Source organism: Diorhabda carinulata, chromosome X (assembly GCF_026250575.1).
Source record: "Diorhabda carinulata isolate Delta chromosome X, icDioCari1.1, whole genome shotgun sequence".
Lineage (NCBI taxonomy): Eukaryota > Metazoa > Arthropoda > Insecta > Coleoptera > Chrysomelidae > Diorhabda > Diorhabda carinulata.
The window spans coordinates 60,531,051-60,550,924 of record NC_079472.1 but is presented as its reverse complement, the minus strand read 5'-3'; the positions used below and the strand labels follow the sequence as shown (position 1 = coordinate 60,550,924).

Below are 19,874 nucleotides of genomic sequence, written 5' to 3'. Positions count from 1 at the left end.
TGGGAAGATAATCACCTTCAATTTTGATCATAGATTCGTCCAGAGAAAACTGACATTCTGCGGAATTTTCTTCGAGATATGAATAAATGCACTGCATCGCAGATTGAATTTCGCTTGCTTAAGGACCTTTTTTTTGAACTACACTTTAGGGCGCTCGTACGCCGAAACTATTAATTTTAGGGAAAAAATTGACATAAATTGTGGGAAATTTTCTCTACAATTATTTTGTATACATGTGTTTTTCCTGTATAAGGTGTTATTATGGAAAAACTGCTTTTATGCGCCATTTTTTCAATATTGCGGCGTAAGCGGCAAAGATACGAGATGGCAAAGTACGTCAAAATCATCTATTTTTTCATCAAAATGACTGTACTATTATATATATATGCGAAGAAGCAAAGCAGCTCGATGGGTAAAACTTGAATTTAACAAAGAATCAACTTATGTATAAGAACATTCCACATATTTTTCTTTGGTCATTCATATGATTTGATTTATTAACAAAAAGAGATAAGTAAGTGTTTGATTTAGTGGAAATAACAATTATATACTCATTTACATTTTGAAGTCATTGATGTCCACGTTCGTGATTGGTGCAGAACTAGTTCTCAAAGAAACAACATGTTGTATCCTCGGCAATAATAAATACAACAAATTGTTGGCCTTACCAGTTTCTTGACACCCAGAAAAAAAAGTTGTACCAGGTATATACTGAAACATCTTTCTTTAACCACATCAGTCTAGAGTCAGTGATCGGCAGATAAAGTTTGAGAACCAGTAAGTAATTTTTAAGTTTTAAAATCTTCTATAAGTATATTGTTAAGAAGAAAAAAGTCGATTATTCGCCTATACAGTTAATATTACTACTGCTCGATTCAAATTCATTAATTTTGGTTGTAGTCAAGTCATTTTAGCTATTTTAAACTCCGCGGAAAAATTCTTAGTGAGATGAATTTTTGTATAAACCTTTATGTTGGGTATTGAAGATGTGAAAAATCGACATCGATACATCGATATCGTGCCGGCTAAAAGGTCACGAAAATCTAAATCTTTATTGTTAAATTCATACCTGTCTTTATTCTCACTACACTGTGCAATTTCATTGTCTTCATTCGCGGTCTAAAGAACGCCATATTTCTATTTATTTAAATAAATTTAGAAATGCATTTATGTTTACAATTCGATATTTTCATTAATAAACAGATGATGAGTCCACGTGGACTGATGGTTTGTTAAATATTTTCTTCAATTGATATTGGAAGAACTATACTTATCTTAATAAACTTATAGAGGTTTAGGAACTTATCCAAGGCCCGTATTTCGTTGTTTTGATACCCGTCCCTTTATATCTGCTTCTGCTTGTCGGAGTTTAGTTCAATTGAAAATTATTTTTTAATTGTTAAACACGTTATTTAAATTGTGATCTGCTCTGAAAGAGTTTCTATAATGAACGATACGTGCACACAAATACTTGATCAACCTACAAAAATTTTTTTCAATAAATCAGGAGAAAACTATATTGAAACTCTACTGATAGCATCAACAATTATCCGCATTACAAAAAAAATATTCTATTCCTACATGCCGTGATAGGTTGTGATACAACTTCAACACTCTTTTGGAGAGGAAAATTAGAAATCATGAAGATGTTTGAGAAAAGACCCTTTCGGGATGTCATTGTCAAAGCTGGTGTATATTTTCTACCAGCAATATTCGCTGCTCCAAATTCAGAACAATAGATGAATAATTACAGATACTGTAGCTGGGTTAAACTAACAAGATCTAATAGACTGTAGATGCAAAAAGATTCGATTGTGGTATTGAAAAGTTTGTGTGAGCCATGGCCAGTCTTGCTTCAGCCCAGAGTTAACAAACGATGGAAAGGATGAAGATGTAGCAGCTATTACTGATAGAGAAGCTGAAGATATTAGGTATTTCACTGAATTCGAATAAAAAATTATTTTTTCTTGAATAAGAAAACCTTTTATTGAAAATCATGTATTATGCCTACAGAGGAAACCATGAAAAAAAACCCGCCTCGCATTCTACCTCGTAGATGGAGAGAAAACGAGTACATCGTCATAATATAGTTGGATGCTTAAGTTCTACTACAAAAACAGTTGATTTAATAGAAAAATGCACGAGACATTTTTTGTAGATAATTTTACTAAAAACAAGTTTTATAATAACTACTATGGACCTCCGAGCAATAGAACGCGAGATTTTTGTTGTAATATCGCGTGATATCAGTTTTGAAAAACTGATTTTCGTATCTTTATGACTCTCATAACTCTTTTAGCAATCAGGATATCGATATGGATTTTTAATATCTTCATTACAGCTCCGCAATTTAGATGAATACAGATATTCAACTCACTAAGAATTTTTCCGCATATACAACCTAAAATAACTGGACTATTGATTCATTAGTTTTCATACACCTGTTGAACGTTATCAAATATTGTTTATTTAGGTAATAGTTACCTGAAAACAATAATAAAAATCTTCTGTCACATCTAATGTTCGAAATACTTACAAAAAATATTTTGATAAAAAAGTTGAAACGTCAAATTTTATCTTTCTTCCAAAAATTATTAAAAAAACAAATTTTAAAACAGAAGAGAGTTGGAATTAAAAACATTAATATGCATTAATACTTAGAAAACTTGATTATTTCAGTATAAACAATAACAAAATAATTAATAATGACACATTTTAGTCTCCTTTTTACAGTGTTTTAGGGCCAGTTACACATTTCACAAAATATCTGAAGACGTTCTTAAAAAATCTTTAAATAGAAACTATTTGAGGCTTGAATTCTTAAAAACGTAAAGTCTTCTAAGAATAACTGGAAGTTTTGTCAACAAATTATGGATCAACTAGACATAAACACAAAATTATAGCTGGGATCATCTGTTTTCTGATGAAATAACATTAAAAAGAATATTTGAAACCGTTGGTTCATAATGAACACACTGTTTACACTACCACTACACCAACACTCACATTTATACCGTCTGACTCGCGTTTCGAGAAACAAAAGTTTGGTTTAGTAAATTCAGCGCTTGTTGAGGAAATGCAATACTCAACGCGCAGAAAAAAGATTTTTCAAGAAAGGATTGTGGAAATGTTTAAAAGGATCGATCTAATTTGACAACATTCATAATGGAGGACTGTATTTGGGATTCTTGCAAGATATCAAATCTTGATATAATGCGGCGTAAAGTTCGGTCAAAATTTATCTGCACCAAACAGTCCTGAATGGAAATATCTAGTTTAAACAATATGATGCATGTTTCCAATCTCCAAGACCAACTCGTGATATCTCGACAGATATCTAGGAAAAATACGATCTATTGAACGTCCACCGAAATTATCTTTTTGAACTCCTTAAACTAGGTACTTGAAAATCAAATTTATTAAGACTAAAATCGACAATTTTGAGAAACAAAAAGCACAATTAGAGAATTGTTTTCAGTCAATAGAAAATATTGTATTGTATAGATTCTCTCTGTATATAAAGCCTCAGTTTTCTATTTTCTAGTTTTCTATTTTAGATGTTTGCACACGCTGTCCTCTTTGTCTGCTTGGCGGCAGCACTAGTATCGATTTGTCAGTCAGGGTCTATTTCCCCTTCACGTTCTCCATGTCCGGAATTTTTTACTTACGAATCAAGTAATAATCGAGGATACTGGACCGCAAGTCTCACATTAAGATCAGACTATGATCTCCACGGAATATGGATTAGATTGATATTTGATAAGGACGTCAAAGATTTAACAATCGATGTAAGTTTATAATTTCCAGTGAATTGATTAGAATATTTTTAACACAGTTAAAAAAAAATTTCTTCCATAACTACTGCAAAAATACAATCCATGATAAATTAAACCGACGAAATGAGTGCAACAAAAATGAATTTTACTTTTTTTCCGGTGTTATAAGGTTCGCAAGACCATAGATTTTTCAACGGAAAAGTTATTTTATTTATACATATTTACTTCCAGGAGTTTTTAATTGTTGTTTAACCCCCACTTTCCATTAAACAATTTTCAAGTTCCAGAATGAAAAATAATAGTGAAGAACGAATTGCTGTACAGCAGTAAAACTGTTTTCTTCCACAACTTATCGTTTTCTTAGTTTAATTTTAGTAAATCTACGAAATAGAATAAATTCGTAAGTGAATAAAGGGAGGCGGGTGGAAAAAACACGTTAATTCATATTTTTAAACGTCAATTTTCGAAAAAAATTAACAAAAATAATGAATCTCTATCAATAAGCCCCAGTCTAACTAAAGTCCTCAAAATATAGGAATCTATTGTTGCAATAGTCATGAAAAATGCCTTAAACTAATCCTATATTATAAATTTTTTACTTGGTGAAAAAAATTAGACGAATAAACTTAATCCAAACTCATTTATTGAAAAAACTATAGTCAAAAATATATTTTGCGACACCTCGTATATAAAACAAAGTCTGATTAGTCACGAACCATTCTGTCGGATATTGCTTCTCTTTGTACGAAAATTCAAGATGAAAATAATTCCCGTTCGCTGTCACCGGCGCATTCTGGCAACTTGGGAAGATCGAAAAAGGGCCTCCGGTTATTTTAATGGCGTTAAGCTTGTTTATCAACTTATAGGACCACCTCCTGGGTGCTGCTTATATTCGTGCGGCTATTTATGTTGATAATCGAATATTTGCTGCTTTATTTGTTGAATACAAATATACCATGGGCGGGTCACGAAATTATTTAAGGGGCCAACAGAATACTATTTTTTAATATTATACTTAACGACGCATGTACATAAAGTGACCCATAAACTTTTCTCCACGCCTGTAAGAGTTAAGAGTCTGAAAGACTGTCAACTCTATCGATTAATTGAATTTTGTGTGCCTTGTGATATTTATTTTAATCTAGTTAAACTGGAGTTATGCAGATCCAATAAGCTTTTTTGAAATTATTATGAAGTGTGTTAATTTCTGGAAGCACCGTACTAAACATGATAAATCAGTAATTTTTTATTCTAAGATTGTTCAGATGTATCATTGGCCGACAAGATTTTCGTAACACAAGCGATACCTTTATTTTTAAAATGGCAATACTCGTTAAATATTAATCTTTATTAAGCCCTAACACGTACCACTTTTCAATAGCTTGTTTACATTAGTAGGTAGGTAATTTTATAAAGGGGTGGTTAAATAAACATAAAAATAACATTAAAAATTAGTATTTTGTTGAATTTTATAGTAAGTGGTTCTCTTTTCAAAGTGCAAAAAGTGATTATAAAGACAAAAATGTCGAGTCAAACGCGCCGCAATTGCAAAACTTTTCCTGACAACTTTTATGGGGAATTTATGGTGAAATCGTTAGCCAAGCCATTTTCCAAAAGTGTGAAAAAACCTATTTCAAATATTTTGGTACTTTAAATGCAGACCTAGACAAAGAGTGGGTCCCCACGCGTGCTGTGTAAGGTGGAATGTGTCATGGGTGCAGTGGATGAATGGGAAGAAAAAAATGCCTTTTGAAATTCCAATGGTATGGCGGGAGCCTACTAACCATTTTGTCTAACAAAGACTGAAGGTAATTCTAAGAAAGGAAAGCACAAGATCGATTATCCAAATTTGTCGTCTGCTGTACGACCTGTTTCCCATGACGAAGATTTACCAATACCGATTAGGCCTTTAGGCAAGATCCGCAAAATATTGTTTAAGAAGATACTGGAGATAACGTATAATCAGTAAGCTCAGAAGAACAATACACCGACCCTATTTTAACTCCATGTACTAGCTCCACATTTGATTGTTCAAAGTGAGTTGAATGATTTAGCACGTTATTTGGGGTTATCAAAGAAACAATCTGAACTTCTTGCTTCCCGTCCCTAATAATGGAACTTGTTAGTCAAAGAGACAAAAATTACCACCCAAAGAATGGGATAGTCGGGAAGTAGGTCAACACTATGTAAGTTTCAACCGGGATCACAAAATGTTATACCCCTTGTAGATCCCAAAAATGTCCTTTTGATTGATTGATTGATGAAAAACTTTTTAAAGACTATGGATAATGAGGGTGATAGATTTAAATAACTTAGAGGAAGTCTTTCCCCAATTGAGTGATGTCAAATTAAAGGAAGGTATTTTTATTGGGCCACAAATAAGAAAATTGCTGGACGAAGACCATTTTGCAAAAAAACTCACCAGACAGGAACTTAGAGTATGGCAGTGAGAGGATTTTTTGGGCAACAATATGGATCCAAACTACCAACAGTTAGTTGATGAACTTCTAGACGCCTACAAATCCCTTGGTACTCAAATGTCATTAAAAATTCATTTCCTCCATTCCCGTCTGACATTTTTTTCCGAAAATTTGTGAGCTGTTAGTAATGAGCAGGGCGAAAGGTTTCAACAAGATATTAGAACAATGGAAATTCGGTATCAAGGACGATGGGACTCGGCCATGATTGGTGATTACTGTTGATTTTTAAAAAGAGAAAGTGCAACACCTCATAAAAGAAAAAAGTAGAGCTAATTGATATTTAAAGTGATTTTTTTCAAGTTTTTGTTTTTAATAGATGTGAGGCATGTTTATTAGATGTCAACTATAAATACTGTCAAATTATACGAATTGAAAAACGTGAATATCAAATATTTTACCAACGGTTATGGTTCTATAAATATAACATAAAAACCTAACGTATTACAATTATTTTTTTCATATTTTGGTATTTGTATAGGTCCATTCCATCACAATATGCTATTCATTTTTGTGTAAATATTTTTTTCGACCAGTGATAATCATTTAAATACGTCTGAACATATATTAATTGTGTTTTTGATTTTCATAATTTATGAGAGAAATATTAGTTCCGATTTTCCTTCTTTATATTCTAGAATAGTAAATGAAACGTTCGTAATCTACTTGAAATGAAAATTTCTACCGCTATGTACAGGGTGTCAAACATAAGGTGACCCATATACTTTTTTCAAAAAGTTATCAAAAACATTTCATTTCACAAGTTCTTGGTATTTGAGGAAATTTTTAGATTATTGACTTTTGGATTACACAATTCTTCAGTATCAAATTTCGGAATTTTAAATGAAACACCCTATATTTTATTACGTTTGCTTGATTTAATGATAAGAACAAAATTAAATTTTTATATTTGATTTCCTCACGGTTTAATTGATTAGTTATTAATTGTATTTAAATTTATATTGAAAAAATATTATATTTAGAAAATTCCGCAAAAAATAAAAATGAGACTAACTGTTATAATTTGCAAAATGAATTTTAAAAAAAAATTAGGTTTATTGAATTTTCGTGTTTTTTGAGTCTGGAATCATACTGGGTGTCGTTCGTAAATAACATTTCTATTTTTTTAAATGTCACACCCTGTATATTTTTATTTGGAATGGAAGAAACATTTTATTCACATTTCGAGAGATTTGAAGCATGAATATGCGGAAAATTAATAAAATATACTGAATTAAAATACCCGAATCATATTTAAAGATCGACATTTTAAAATGTCGAGGACGCGCAAATGTCTCATTTCTACAGATAGTTATATTTTAATGCTGTCGAAGATAATTTATTACGGGTTGACACAATAATATGGAGCACAGTCTTGCTGAAAAATCATCATTTTGAGGCAATCAGTTTATTTAGATTTTTGATAAAATTAAAATGCCGTTCAGCGCCTCATCATAAAAAATAAGACGTACTACTAGGTACCTTATCATTGCACACTAAACTTGTTGAACTGTTGATATGATTATTTGTTCGGGACCAGCTATGGAAAGTTTTTTTGTTGTGCATTCCAGCCGTTGTGAAAATAACTTCGACCGTCCAAAATACATTTTCAACAATTTGTCTCTTAAATTGATTGTAATTCCATTATTGTAAAACCTCCAGCCTTTATACAAGATATATGCTACCTCTATTTAGCCTTAAGTTACTAAGTTTTGTGTTTGAAAAATCATTAAATCTTTCCTAAACCGTGAGGAAGTACTGGAACACCCTCCTTATAGTCCCGATTTGCCACTATTCGAGTATTATTTATTTGATCCATTGAAAGAGGCAGTTGACGGACTGCGATTCGGTGTGTGCGAATGTTTACGTGACAATCCGAGAGATTTTTAAGAAAAAGGCATTCGAAAGCTTATGGAGAGCGGCCGAAAGTGTCTAGAATGTGATGAAGACCATCTAAAAAAACCATAAAGAACTCTGTAACTTAATAATAGAATTTTTATAGCAATATTCCGGTTTATATTTAAACCTAACCTAACCTAATCTAACCTAACCTAACATAACCTAATCTAACCTAACCTAAGCTAACCTAATCTAAGCTAACCTAACCACCCTCATATTTCATATATTTATATATTTTATGAACCAATTTCTATCTATTAGATAAAGTGTAGGTTTTAACCTAAAGGTATAACGTTATTTATTGCTTCTACTTGTTTCTAAAATTTTAACATTGAGGCATAATTGAATTATATTTCCGTAATGTGTAATTCATATGTCGACTTTCGAATATTTCCAGTCTCAATTTGATATCAAAATAGATTCTGCTGATAGAAGAACAATAAAAGTACAAGGTCCAAGCATGAATCTTAAGGTCGGCGAATCTAAAATTCTAAATATGAATGTTACGTACGAAGGATCAGAAATTCCTAGCTTGATAGAATATCGATTGAACGCTCGAACGATATGTCCTGAAGTTTATGAGTAAGTAAAACTTTTTATATGAAATAAAATGAAATTTTCCCAATACCAAGAATCTCGCCAGCTTTTTTAAAATGTACTGGTTGGAAGCAAGCAAAAACAATTTTATGGAAACTCTATAATACTGTTGTTTGTTTGAGGTGCATACAGATCTGGTTATGATTTGATAAACCACTTTGTGATAACGCAATGAGATACCTACATGTGCAGACGTCAACAGAAAAAGGTAATTCTAATGTAGTTACCTGGTCAATTAAGTATATCAGGTAATAAGGAAACAGACAGTTTTGCAGACCTGTAGGCAGACCACCAAAGAGAACGAGTACGAGAACTGGAGTTCATCTTCTCAGGAAGATCCACCAAACGTACAGGATTGATCAGGACCTGGTCCTATTCAAAGAAGAAAACGAGAAGAGGAAGATAGTCTTCTTAAATTATTTTATTAAAAATATTATTGAGGTATTGAAATACACCTTGATGACTATAACAATAAGAAAACAGAAACTCCCTCACGCACTTCCAGGGGATGATTTCGACTTGGTGTGGGTAGGTATCAATGCGTGGGATTTTTAGGGTCACGTGACACGTCAAAGTTATTTAGACATTATCGAAGATTTACTTAGGCAAATTGAAAACGATCCAATACTTGCGAACATCCATCATTTCGTGCAGGATGGAATACCTCAATGTTCATTTTGGATGATGGATAAGTAGACAAGGAATCGTTGAGTTGCACGCAAGGTCATATGACCTGGCAACCTGTGATTCCTTCCTGTAGGGCCTTCTCAAGCACCGTGTTTTTGCAAGAGGACCACGCATCCCTACCGACCTACGAACTCCAATTGAAAAAAAGAATTTTGAACTAGCTTAACATACTTCACAGGACCTGCCTCTCCATTAAGAAACGTTGTTGTAAATACAATGATCAGGATTGGACATCAATTTGAGGACATCGAATCCCTTTTGTAATTTCTTTTAATAAATTCATTTTTTTTCTCTCAAATTTGTTGCCTGACTTATGTCGACTTCTGTACATTCCAGCTATTTTGTTATCATAGTTTTTTCCCCAAATTTTTCAACGTACGACAGGGGGTGGACGTTCATGTCATACGAAAATAAACCGTCCCAAAAATCACCCCAATAGCAGTCCTTAGAGGATATGTTTCCGTATATCAAGGCAATTCCTGAAATTGAGCATAACTCTGCCAAAAACTGTTCCTATATCCCCAAACAACAATTACCACATTGAGCTTATCTCGCAAATGCTGCTGAATCGATGCCGCTTCCAAAGTTGGACAATGATAAAAGAAAAACTATAATAATGAGTTAGTATGTTTATCTACAACTAGAAAAAATTGATGTTTCATATTATACAACTCAAAGCAACTCATTTATATTGATAAATAATATTATTATCTATTACAGTAGAAATGTTGATGTATTCAATGGAGACGCCAAATCAGAATACTTCTTACCTTCCCTACAGACCAAAAAACAGATTATACAGCAAAAATATGAATGTGGAGTACCGTATACATCAAACAAACATCCCTGGCAAGCAGCAGTGTATTTGCGAATAAACAGAGAAGAAGTTTATACATGTGACGCTATTTTGATCGATCCAATGTTTGTTATTACTGCAGCTCATTGCGTCACCCTAAAAAATGGAAGTAAAACTGTTCCCAGATCGATTGTTACAATACGATTCGGAGAAGATGGTAGCGATGAAAATGCTTCGAAAAGTTTCGTTAGTAATATAATAGTACATTCAGGTAAATTTAATACAACATAGTTCATCAATCAATCAATAAATAGAAATGGAACAAAGTCGTTGGACAAAATAATTTACGATATTTTTCACAATGTTTTTGGTTTGATTTATTACACCTGTTAGAAGTACTGAATCAAACCTTTTGAGTAGAATGCCGCTCATCTTCCTATCAACTACATATGCTGGATCTTTTCAAAAGTTTTTACGATCCCAGATATTGGTACTTCTTAAGGAAGAGAAATACTTTATTGTCAAAAATAGACAAAAGCTAATACTGACTGTTTCTTTACCATGAACCTGCTCTTTTCATAATTTATCAGAGCTTTCATGTATGTATATGTTTTTAGTCATCTGTTGCATAAAATTGGAGAATTTGAAGATCTACGAGGATGGTCCCAGAAGTACCTAGTCCAACAAAGGAAACACAAAAATTTTGGCAAAAATAATATTTATTTCTCAACGTTATCTCTTTTTAATTTCATATACTTTTCCCAGCGATGTTCAATAAGTTCAATACTGACATAACCTTTTCATTGTTGGAAACTCTTTGACCAGCGAGCCATTTTTTCAGATCTGGGAAGAGAAAATAATTCAAAGGTACAAATAGGGTACATAAGCAATTGAAACTTTAATTTAATTTATTAATATTGGCCATTGCAATAACAGATGTGTGATCTGGTGCATTGACTTGATGAAACAACACTTCCTTCTTAGACAAATGTTGCCATTTTTGCTTGATTTTTTCGCTCAAACTTTCGCAAAATTCTCATCGTTGATAGTATTTCTTATTTCAAGATAGTCAATAAAAATTATCCCTCGCGCATCTAAAAAAACCGACGTCATGTCCTTGCCCGCAGATAGACGGTTTTTGCCTTCTTTGGAGCCGGTTCTCCCTTTTCAGTCCATTGTTTAGATTGCTCTTTTGTTACGGGTGTTATGTGATGGAACCACGTTTCACCCATAGTTATGAAACGGCGCACAAACTTGGATTTATTTCTGTGAAACATTGCCAAAACACTCGATGGAAACATCTTCACGACGCTGTCTTTGTTCCTCTGTGAGCAAACATGACACCCATCTTGCATGCAGCTTTCTCATATCCAAATTTTCAGTTAATATGCGACGTACCGCACTTTTTGAAACGCTAACTATGTCTGCAATCTCGCGCAATTTCAATCGATGATCATTCAGTACCGATTCGTGAATTTTCTTCAACATTTCTTGAATCTTGAGTCTTTAGTAGACCACTGCGACGATGGTCTTCGCAGGTCATACGGCCTTGTTTAAACTCTGCAGTCTCACCCAGAGTAGAATCTAGTTCATCTTTTATATTGGATGGGCCTTTCTAATAAAAGTAATTGTTTTACATAACGATGACGGATTTTTTCAATGTTTATAAATTCACTGAAAATGTTCTTTATTGATGGCTGCCAAAGAAATACTAAACAACGTGGTGACTTCAACTTGAAACATATGCTTTCTAGATTGCGTACTTTCTTCCACAGTGGTATTTTTGAAGCAACTACCGCCATCTCTAGGTCAGGTCGCTACTGCGACCATCTTAGTATTGAATATTTCCTTCGCCAATAGATCAATCCATTAAAACATGAAAAATTACGTTATATTCCGTTACATATATACCGAACATATCAAAAACGATAGAGATTACAAATAATATAAAAAATTGTAGCTTCAGTAGTATTTTCTCTATATGTTGTAAGCCAACTATTTTTAAATTCAAAAAATTTTGTCTTCGACGAGCGGTTCGGTTATACATCTACAAAAAACCACTTCTGATAATCAAAACTATATATTTATATGTTTTCGCTTCGAAAATTCTTCATTACCACAATGTTCCAGTAGGAAATTGGAATGTTCCATATACAATATAGTAGATTGAGCTTGAGAAACAACTATGTCCTAAAGAAATATTAACATTTAATTTCATGATTAGCTACGCCTTATATATAGTGTTCTTTAGACAGTTCTAGGTCTCTTCTATTGAAAATTGTCTTGACGAATACTCTGCCTAAACTCCAATGGACTTCTTCCAGTGATGTTCTCTGTGAAGAATTTCAGCAAATGATAAAGAAAGTGATGTTGAAGTTAGAATGTATTTCTAGGACAATTTATCTCTGCAAGGAAATAGTCCACCTTCAATTATTCAAGCTGAATTTAATGATCTCATATAAACTAGAACTTCCTGAACCTCACTCACCAGATACGATAAATATCTTGTCCAGAAATAGATGGGAATTTTTAAAAGAGAAAGGGCATACTTTTTTTGAAGAAATGAGTGTTGTTTGTACCAATAGACCACGTGTGAAATTGTGAAGAGTGCAATGTTTACCTAAATGTCTAAATAGTATGAAGAATATCAATGGAAAGTTTACAGCAACCTCAAAGTCAGTTCGTTGTTGGGTTTACAATAAATATTTATATTGTTTGTAAAACAGAATTAGAATCGAGAATACTCTGGGAAAAATAAACATCAAATATAAGTCATTGGTAAATGAAAAAACATTATTCTACCAACATTGTACGTTAAATTGGCCATAACGCTTAAACTTTCATCTCGGCCATCACCACACGAAGCTGTGTGAGAATGATATTGTCCTGGTTAGCTTAAGGTTATTTGAAAGCATCAGAAAGTGGTGACAAATCATTTTATTGCGGGATTTCAAGAATTTTAAATTTTCCTATGCCACTTTCTAGCTAGCAATTGAGTCCTATCTGTTTTTAGGACGAAGCAACATATAAAATTGCAATTACATTTTGTTTTTGTTCTTTAAATAATGGTTTTCTGTAATTTTACCTAATATAGCATTACGAAATTTTGTTTAGGACTCTTTAAATATAAAATATTGAGAATTCAGATCACTACAAACATGTTTGTTATAAAGACTTTCACAAATTTATTGTCTATTGATATTTTTTTCAATTTAAGATTATATACCTGGTTCTCTAATGGATGATGTAGCAGTTTTACGTTTGGTTGATCCTGTTGATATTACTAAGAAATTTAGACCGATTTGTCTGGGAATAAATAGTAAATCTGAGAAGATCGTACTGTCTGGTTATGTACTCGATAAAGAAGGAAGAGTCGAAAAAGTTATCGATTCAGATGTATCAAGAGTTGATCAGAATGATTGTTTAATTTCATCTCCAAATTTAGTTGATGTCTTGACTTACGACACGTACTGTGTGGCTTACAATCCAGGTAACTAAATTAAAATTTATATAATTTATTATAAACAGCAATCAACATATAATCAAGTTAGCAATTAAGTTGGAAAAATAACTTATCGAAAGCTTAAAATAGTGTGACTATCAGGTGGAATATTATTGGTATCTTCATAAATCCTATCTTTCAATTTCTGATCTTCTCCAGCTAAAGACGCTTCCTCAAGGATGGGAATCGACTCAGTGGAAGTACTTTATCATTTCATAAGTCGTATGACTAACTAAGAAAAACACGATTTTATCTATCAAAGCAAACTCCTTAAAAAGCAATACAATCATTCCAGCGCTTCTCTATTTTCTCGATGCCGTTATTGTAGAAGGATTTGTCATTAGGCTTTAATTTCAGCGATTCCGTCTTCATTTGAACTGAATTTCTTACCAGCGAGCATTTTGTTCAGATCAACGAATAGGTAGTAGTCACTGGAGGCTAGATCTGGACTATACTATGGATGAGGAAGCAATACAAAGTGTAATTCCTTCAATTTAACCATCGTTGCCATCGACTTGTGAATTCGTGCATAGTCTTGGTGAAACAATGGTTTTTTCTTCGACATATGAGGCCGTTTTCTATTGATTTTGGCATTAAAACGATTCAACTTCAGTATTCGCTACCAATTTGTATACTTTTTTTATGTTTTCTGGTGTAACAATCTCAATTAAACGACTAGAACGTTCTCGATGCCGTTATTGTAGAAGGATTTGTCTTTAGGCTTTAATTTCAGCGATTCCGTCTTCATTTGACCTGAATTTCTTACCAGCGAGTATTTTGTTGAGATCAAAGAATAGCCAGTAGCCACTGGAGGCTAGATCTGGACTATACTATGGATGAGGATGCAATACGAAGTGTAATTCCTTCAATTTAACCGTCGTTGCCATCGACTTGTGAATTCGTGCATTGTCTTGGTGAAACAATGGTTTTTTCTTCGACATATGAGGCCGTTTTCGCTTGATTTTGGCATTAAAACGATTCAACTTTAGTATTCGCTACCAATTTCTATACTTTTTTGATGTTTTCTGGATTAACCATCTCAATTGAATGACCAGAACGTTCACCATCATCATCAACGATTCTTTTCGATAGTGCAGATTCCGGATAACACTTTTGAAGCCATTATAAATTACTTTCTTTGACGAATCGAAATGTCATGAAATTTTATACATAGTTTTTAGAAAGTTAGTTCCTCATAAATGTCATATGCATTTTGATAATGGCAGCGCCATCTTTGTGTCAGTCACACGACTTATTGAGTGATGGAATATATATAATTGGTATTTGGATGTACCTTCTTTATATGGGACACAGAAAAATCTTTAGTAGCAAAAACTAAAAGATGCGTCTTTCAGAAAAGTAGTTGAAAAACGAAGTCGGAGGCTTCTAATAAAATGTATCGTAGATCAACAAAAATTGTTTTCAGATATGAATCATTTAGGTTAAGTTAGGTTAGGTTAGGTTAGGCCTCGTGATTAGTTAAATGAATATTTTTCGCATCGATAAATTGATCAAATGAAAACTTTTTTTAATTTCACGTTTATTAAAATGTCATTATCATTCTACTCATAGTTCAATCCCGTAGAAAAAGAATATCTAGCCAAATCAACAATCCTAAAGACGTTTTTAACTAAAATTATAAAATATTTTTAGAAATAAAATAAAAACCTTTCCCATAATTTCCTTGAAATAAACAGAAATTGATATCGTCTTGACTGTTTGTATGAAAAATTGAGATTTATCGGACGCTTTTACATATTCTCATTTTTTTTTGTTGACTTTCCTTGGAAGCGATCCAAAATTGTGTTGACGATATTATGAAGTTATCGATCAATATAACCACTTCTGTTACATTTCGAAGTCTGAAGTGTTTAGAACCGGATAAGTATTTATGTAACAATTATTTTTTTTCCTCACTTTTGATTCATTCCAAACGGATATTTAGAAGGAGATTAGAACAAAGCTATTCCAGTATGTTGAGATGAAATACAAGATGGACATCATTAGAAAACTGTCCGCTTCAGAAGAATACTTTATAAACTATTGATATTTTTGTGCTTAGAATGTAGAGATTATAACCTCACTTTCCCGACTGGAACTCTTCCTCAGGAAGTGGCTTCAAGCGTCAGTTAAAGTCAATAAAAAAAGGTGGAGAAGCTGGAAACAACTTATGAATTAAATCCCTGGAAACGATTCTCCAAATTGATTTTTTATTGCTGTGAACAATAAGAAAATCACAACCAATAAAAGCAGCTACAACGCCGGGATTGTTAAAGCCCTCAACTGAGTTCCCAGTTGTTGGAATTGAATTTAATGAGTAGATGATGTACTGGTTGAGTCAGTCATTTATGAGGTTGAGCTCCAGCCTGGCAGCTGTAGTACTGCGAAAAAAAATAACGAGTAGTTAAAACAGATTTGAAAAAAAGGAGCTAATTCTCTAATATATGAAAAAAAAACTAAACCAAACGGGAATGTATTCTATTCGCTCTGTTCCCCAAATAAATAAAAAATACGAATATATATAAAAATGAGTATATAAAATGTGCTAAAACAGAAAGAAATTAATAAATATAACTGGAATTTTGTGAGAAGTACGTAAAAAGCAACGTAAAAAAGATAAAAGAAAAAATATAAAAAAATTTTACTAATTACACTATGATTTGAACTATTAAAGTTTAGATAGATAGAGGACGATTTAGCGACGAAACTGAAGTTTTATTTAATTCTTCTAATGAAGTGGGAGGTCGATAACAAATTAATATCTCCAAGAACTCGTATGTTAGAAATAGAAGAAGAAAATAGAAGTGACTACTAAGCCACAATACGTAAACAAATGAATATATGAATTGTTTCAAGAAAAACGTAACAAGCCGAGTGGAATGTTACAAGATATTTATATGTCTCTAAAGTCAGTCCTGTAGATCTACTTTTGAATAATCAGTAAACAACATAAACAATAATACGTGAAATAGAAGTAAAAAGATTCGATCTTGTGACACACCTTCTGATATAGAAATTTTATTTGTTACGGTATTTTTGGTTCTTATTATCGACGTATTTTTATAAACGAAGAAATTTACTATTGATGGGTATACATTTATAATAATGGATCAAAAAAAGGCAAAAATCGTTCCAAAAAATTTTACACGCATTTGAGGTTGTTTCTGAGGGTACAAATAGTAAAAGTAAGGCGGGGGAGAAATATTATTTCCATTATTTTAGTCATTACATGGTACAACTTAGATATGATAAATCAATGAAACCTAACCTAACCTAACCTAACCAAGATGGTAATTATTGGTTAGGTTGGGTTATGTTTCATTGATTTATCATATCTAAGTTGTACCATGTAATGTCTAAAATAATGAAAATAATATGTCTCTCCCGCCTTAATTTTACTATTTGTACCCTCAACCCCAAATGCGTGAAAAATTTTTTGGAACGATTTTTGCCTGGAGCCCCAGTTCTAAATAATTACCAAAAAAGGATTAACAGATTATTTTATAGATGTGTAATCTCAACTGGTCCGTTAAATCTCTATCAAATCAAAACATGTGCAACAATTCTTTCGTAAAATCTCTAGAATTACACACGATTTGGTCCCGTATTCTCCCTATACTATAAATTTGTCCCTTGGCGACTTTAACTTGTTAGCAGACCCGAAAAAATATTCACTGGAAAGAGATTTGGCACGAATGAGGAAGTGGAAGTTAGACAGTAAGCAGAAAAAATGAGACAAAATCGTTGGAAGGTATCGGGATGTAACTAAAATAATCGTATCGTTTTTCGAAGACTCAGTCCGTGATAAATGGAACTGAAATCGTAGAAAATTGTTTTTTGATTATACTGGCAATTCATCTTACAATATTCATTCGATTTTCTAATATCTTAGTTCAAAAATAGACATGAAAATTTTATATCAACCCACTAGTGATTGAACTGGAGTTTTTCTGATGATTTTTAATTGAATTATCGTCAATTTATCACTTCCGGTTGGTTCGGTTTTAACAAAAATATATATTCCGTTTATTTATAAGAAAAGTAGTCCGAAATTTAACAGAAAAAAAATAGTAAATTCATTCGTTACTTGGTTATTGGGAACATAAAGAAATTTAATTACTTTCTGAACGAAAATAGAGGACAAATCTTAATAAAATCATTCGCTTGTTTCTACTATACCGATATGCATTAGATTGTATCTTATATTGATATTAAAGCAAAACGGGTTCGCTTAAATCGTATGCATTATTCCAAATTTACTGCCCGGGTGTTCACAAACTATATTAAACACTAGAAATCCTCAACATCGTAAACTAACAGCTAGGGTTGGTTTTTCTGCTACAACTGTTGACAAAGTTTGTCAGCAATTCCAAACATTTTAAAGAAAAACCAACATTTTCTCTTCGCGAAGTAGTCACATAACTTTAATCATTACTATACACTGTGGCGACCACGCCAGGTGCCCCTACATTCAAAAATACATAATACAGGTACACTTTTATTCTTTTGGCCGTATCCACGAACAGTTTCACCACCTTTTATAACCTTCTTATTCTAATTCTCAATGTCCTAACAGCAGGAAATTAACTTAATACTCTCTGATATAACTAGTAGCACGTTTTAGGAAAAAACCAGTGAACCAACATACTTCTACCTTTCACATTGTTCCATGACACCCTCTCCTGATACTCGAGCCTAGGCAAGACGTTTACTCTTTCTCGGGACGGCAAAGCGAACAGATCTCGGGCGCCTAGATCTCCGTGAAGCTACGCTGTTCCTGGAGATTCGACCGGCTTCTATATTATTTATTATCAGGTTTTCAGAGCACCATGTTTCATAACACATATTTTGTTGAATTTAAATATTCGGGTTCATTTTTCATGTATTTTTTTAGGTGACCAAAATTGTATTGGTAATTCTGGAAGTGCCCTTGTTTCCAAGGAAAATGGTAAAACAACGCTACAAGGATTGGTTTCTTTGAGTGCTAGGCTACAAAATCAATTTGAATGCAATGATAAAACGAACATTATAATCACTAATATTAACAGATATTTACATTTCATTGCCAACATAATTTATCATTAAATTCAACTACTTATACCAAATTTAATTGTCACTTACATTTTATTGCATAATAAATAATGAAAAAAGTAGTAACTGCATTTAATTTCTTATCAGTAAAGCCTAAAGAACTCAAATAATTCCACATACTGGTAATAGCAGAAGATATAACCAGAAGAAAGCACGTGTTATGCTGAATCAGACAATCAACAAAAAATACCTTGCAGTTTTAAGAGGGGTACGCCAGGTTGAAAGTAAACAGTTCACATCCATAAACAGTGTGCTCTTACCTCAATGATATATAAATATTTAAAAAATACCTCCACTTTTACTACAATGTAGAGATGCCTTTGGATATATATTTTGAACTTCTGTAGGTTGTGGTATTCTGGAAAGACGTATCTTGATATCTGATTAAACGGACTTGCACTTTTCCAAATAAAGGATAAATTGACGCTCTGGGCGTCTGCAGGCGAACTCAGTGCTCAGGAGCCATTTCTGTTTGTCAAGTAGGTCTTGCAAATATTGCTCTAGGTAGAAATTTGCTAGACAGCCATAGTAGTATCGATAAAATCAGGTCTGTGACCTTTCTTATATGCTCTAAGCAGTCCAAGTCAACTCTGGATCGTCTATAATGTGGACCTTGCGAAGTATTAGAAGCTGTTGCGAAGCATATAGCTTTTGGTCTTAAAGAAGCCTTCATTCTCTGGTAATAGGAGAGAATATTATAAAGTGAATGCCGTAGAAAACTAAGTCACAAATTTTTTCAAGTCGTTTAAATTAAGCTAATATATATTAAAGTATAGCTACTGACAACCACTTCATCATCTGTTTAAGAAAATATAATCGACAAATATAAACAATATCATTGCAGTACAATAATACGATGCCGTCCTTGTACTACATCTGATCTAATTACCTTGGCAGTGATGAGGCGCTCGTACATCACACGCGGCTTCTTATTGTATATTATGGTGTCACTGATTTGGACCAATAACGATGCAACAATGCTTTTCACCCGGAATGTTCACGTGCTGATCACGTACTGATCATTATTTTGGTTTACTATTTTTCTTCGA

The 19,874-nt window shown here is 32.8% G+C and overlaps 1 protein-coding gene across 2 annotated transcripts; it reads left to right on the top strand.

Annotated features, from left to right (window-relative positions):
• The first annotated feature begins 394 nt into the window (after positions 1-394).
• LOC130901123 (serine protease easter-like) lies at positions 395-18,887 on the top strand. Of its 2 annotated transcripts, none has more exons than XM_057812227.1 (7): positions 395-514; positions 569-777; positions 3,558-3,788; positions 8,550-8,734; positions 10,157-10,503; positions 13,450-13,722; positions 18,629-18,887. In XM_057812227.1, the coding sequence occupies exons 3-7, from the start codon at positions 3,558-3,560 to the stop codon at positions 18,817-18,819; spliced, it is 1,227 nt and encodes a 408-aa protein (XP_057668210.1). In that variant the 5' UTR covers positions 395-514; positions 569-777; the 3' UTR covers positions 18,820-18,887. The 2 variants fall into 2 exon arrangements, with proteins under 2 accessions (XP_057668210.1, XP_057668211.1); XM_057812228.1 differs by having other exon boundaries at positions 10,160-10,503; positions 18,629-18,877.
• Positions 18,888-19,874: the final 987 nt, after the last annotated feature.

Excerpts from the sequence above, each read along its gene's own strand:
- LOC130901123 (XM_057812227.1), top strand. The coding sequence starts at position 3,558 with ATGTTTGCACACGCTGTCCTCTTTGTCTGCTTGGCGGCAGCACTAGTA. Across the intron at positions 8,735-10,156 it reads ATATGTCCTGAAGTTTATGA|TAGAAATGTTGATGTATTCA; the intron begins GTAAGTAAAACT and ends TATCTATTACAG. Across the intron at positions 10,504-13,449 it reads TAATATAATAGTACATTCAG|ATTATATACCTGGTTCTCTA; the intron begins GTAAATTTAATA and ends TTTCAATTTAAG.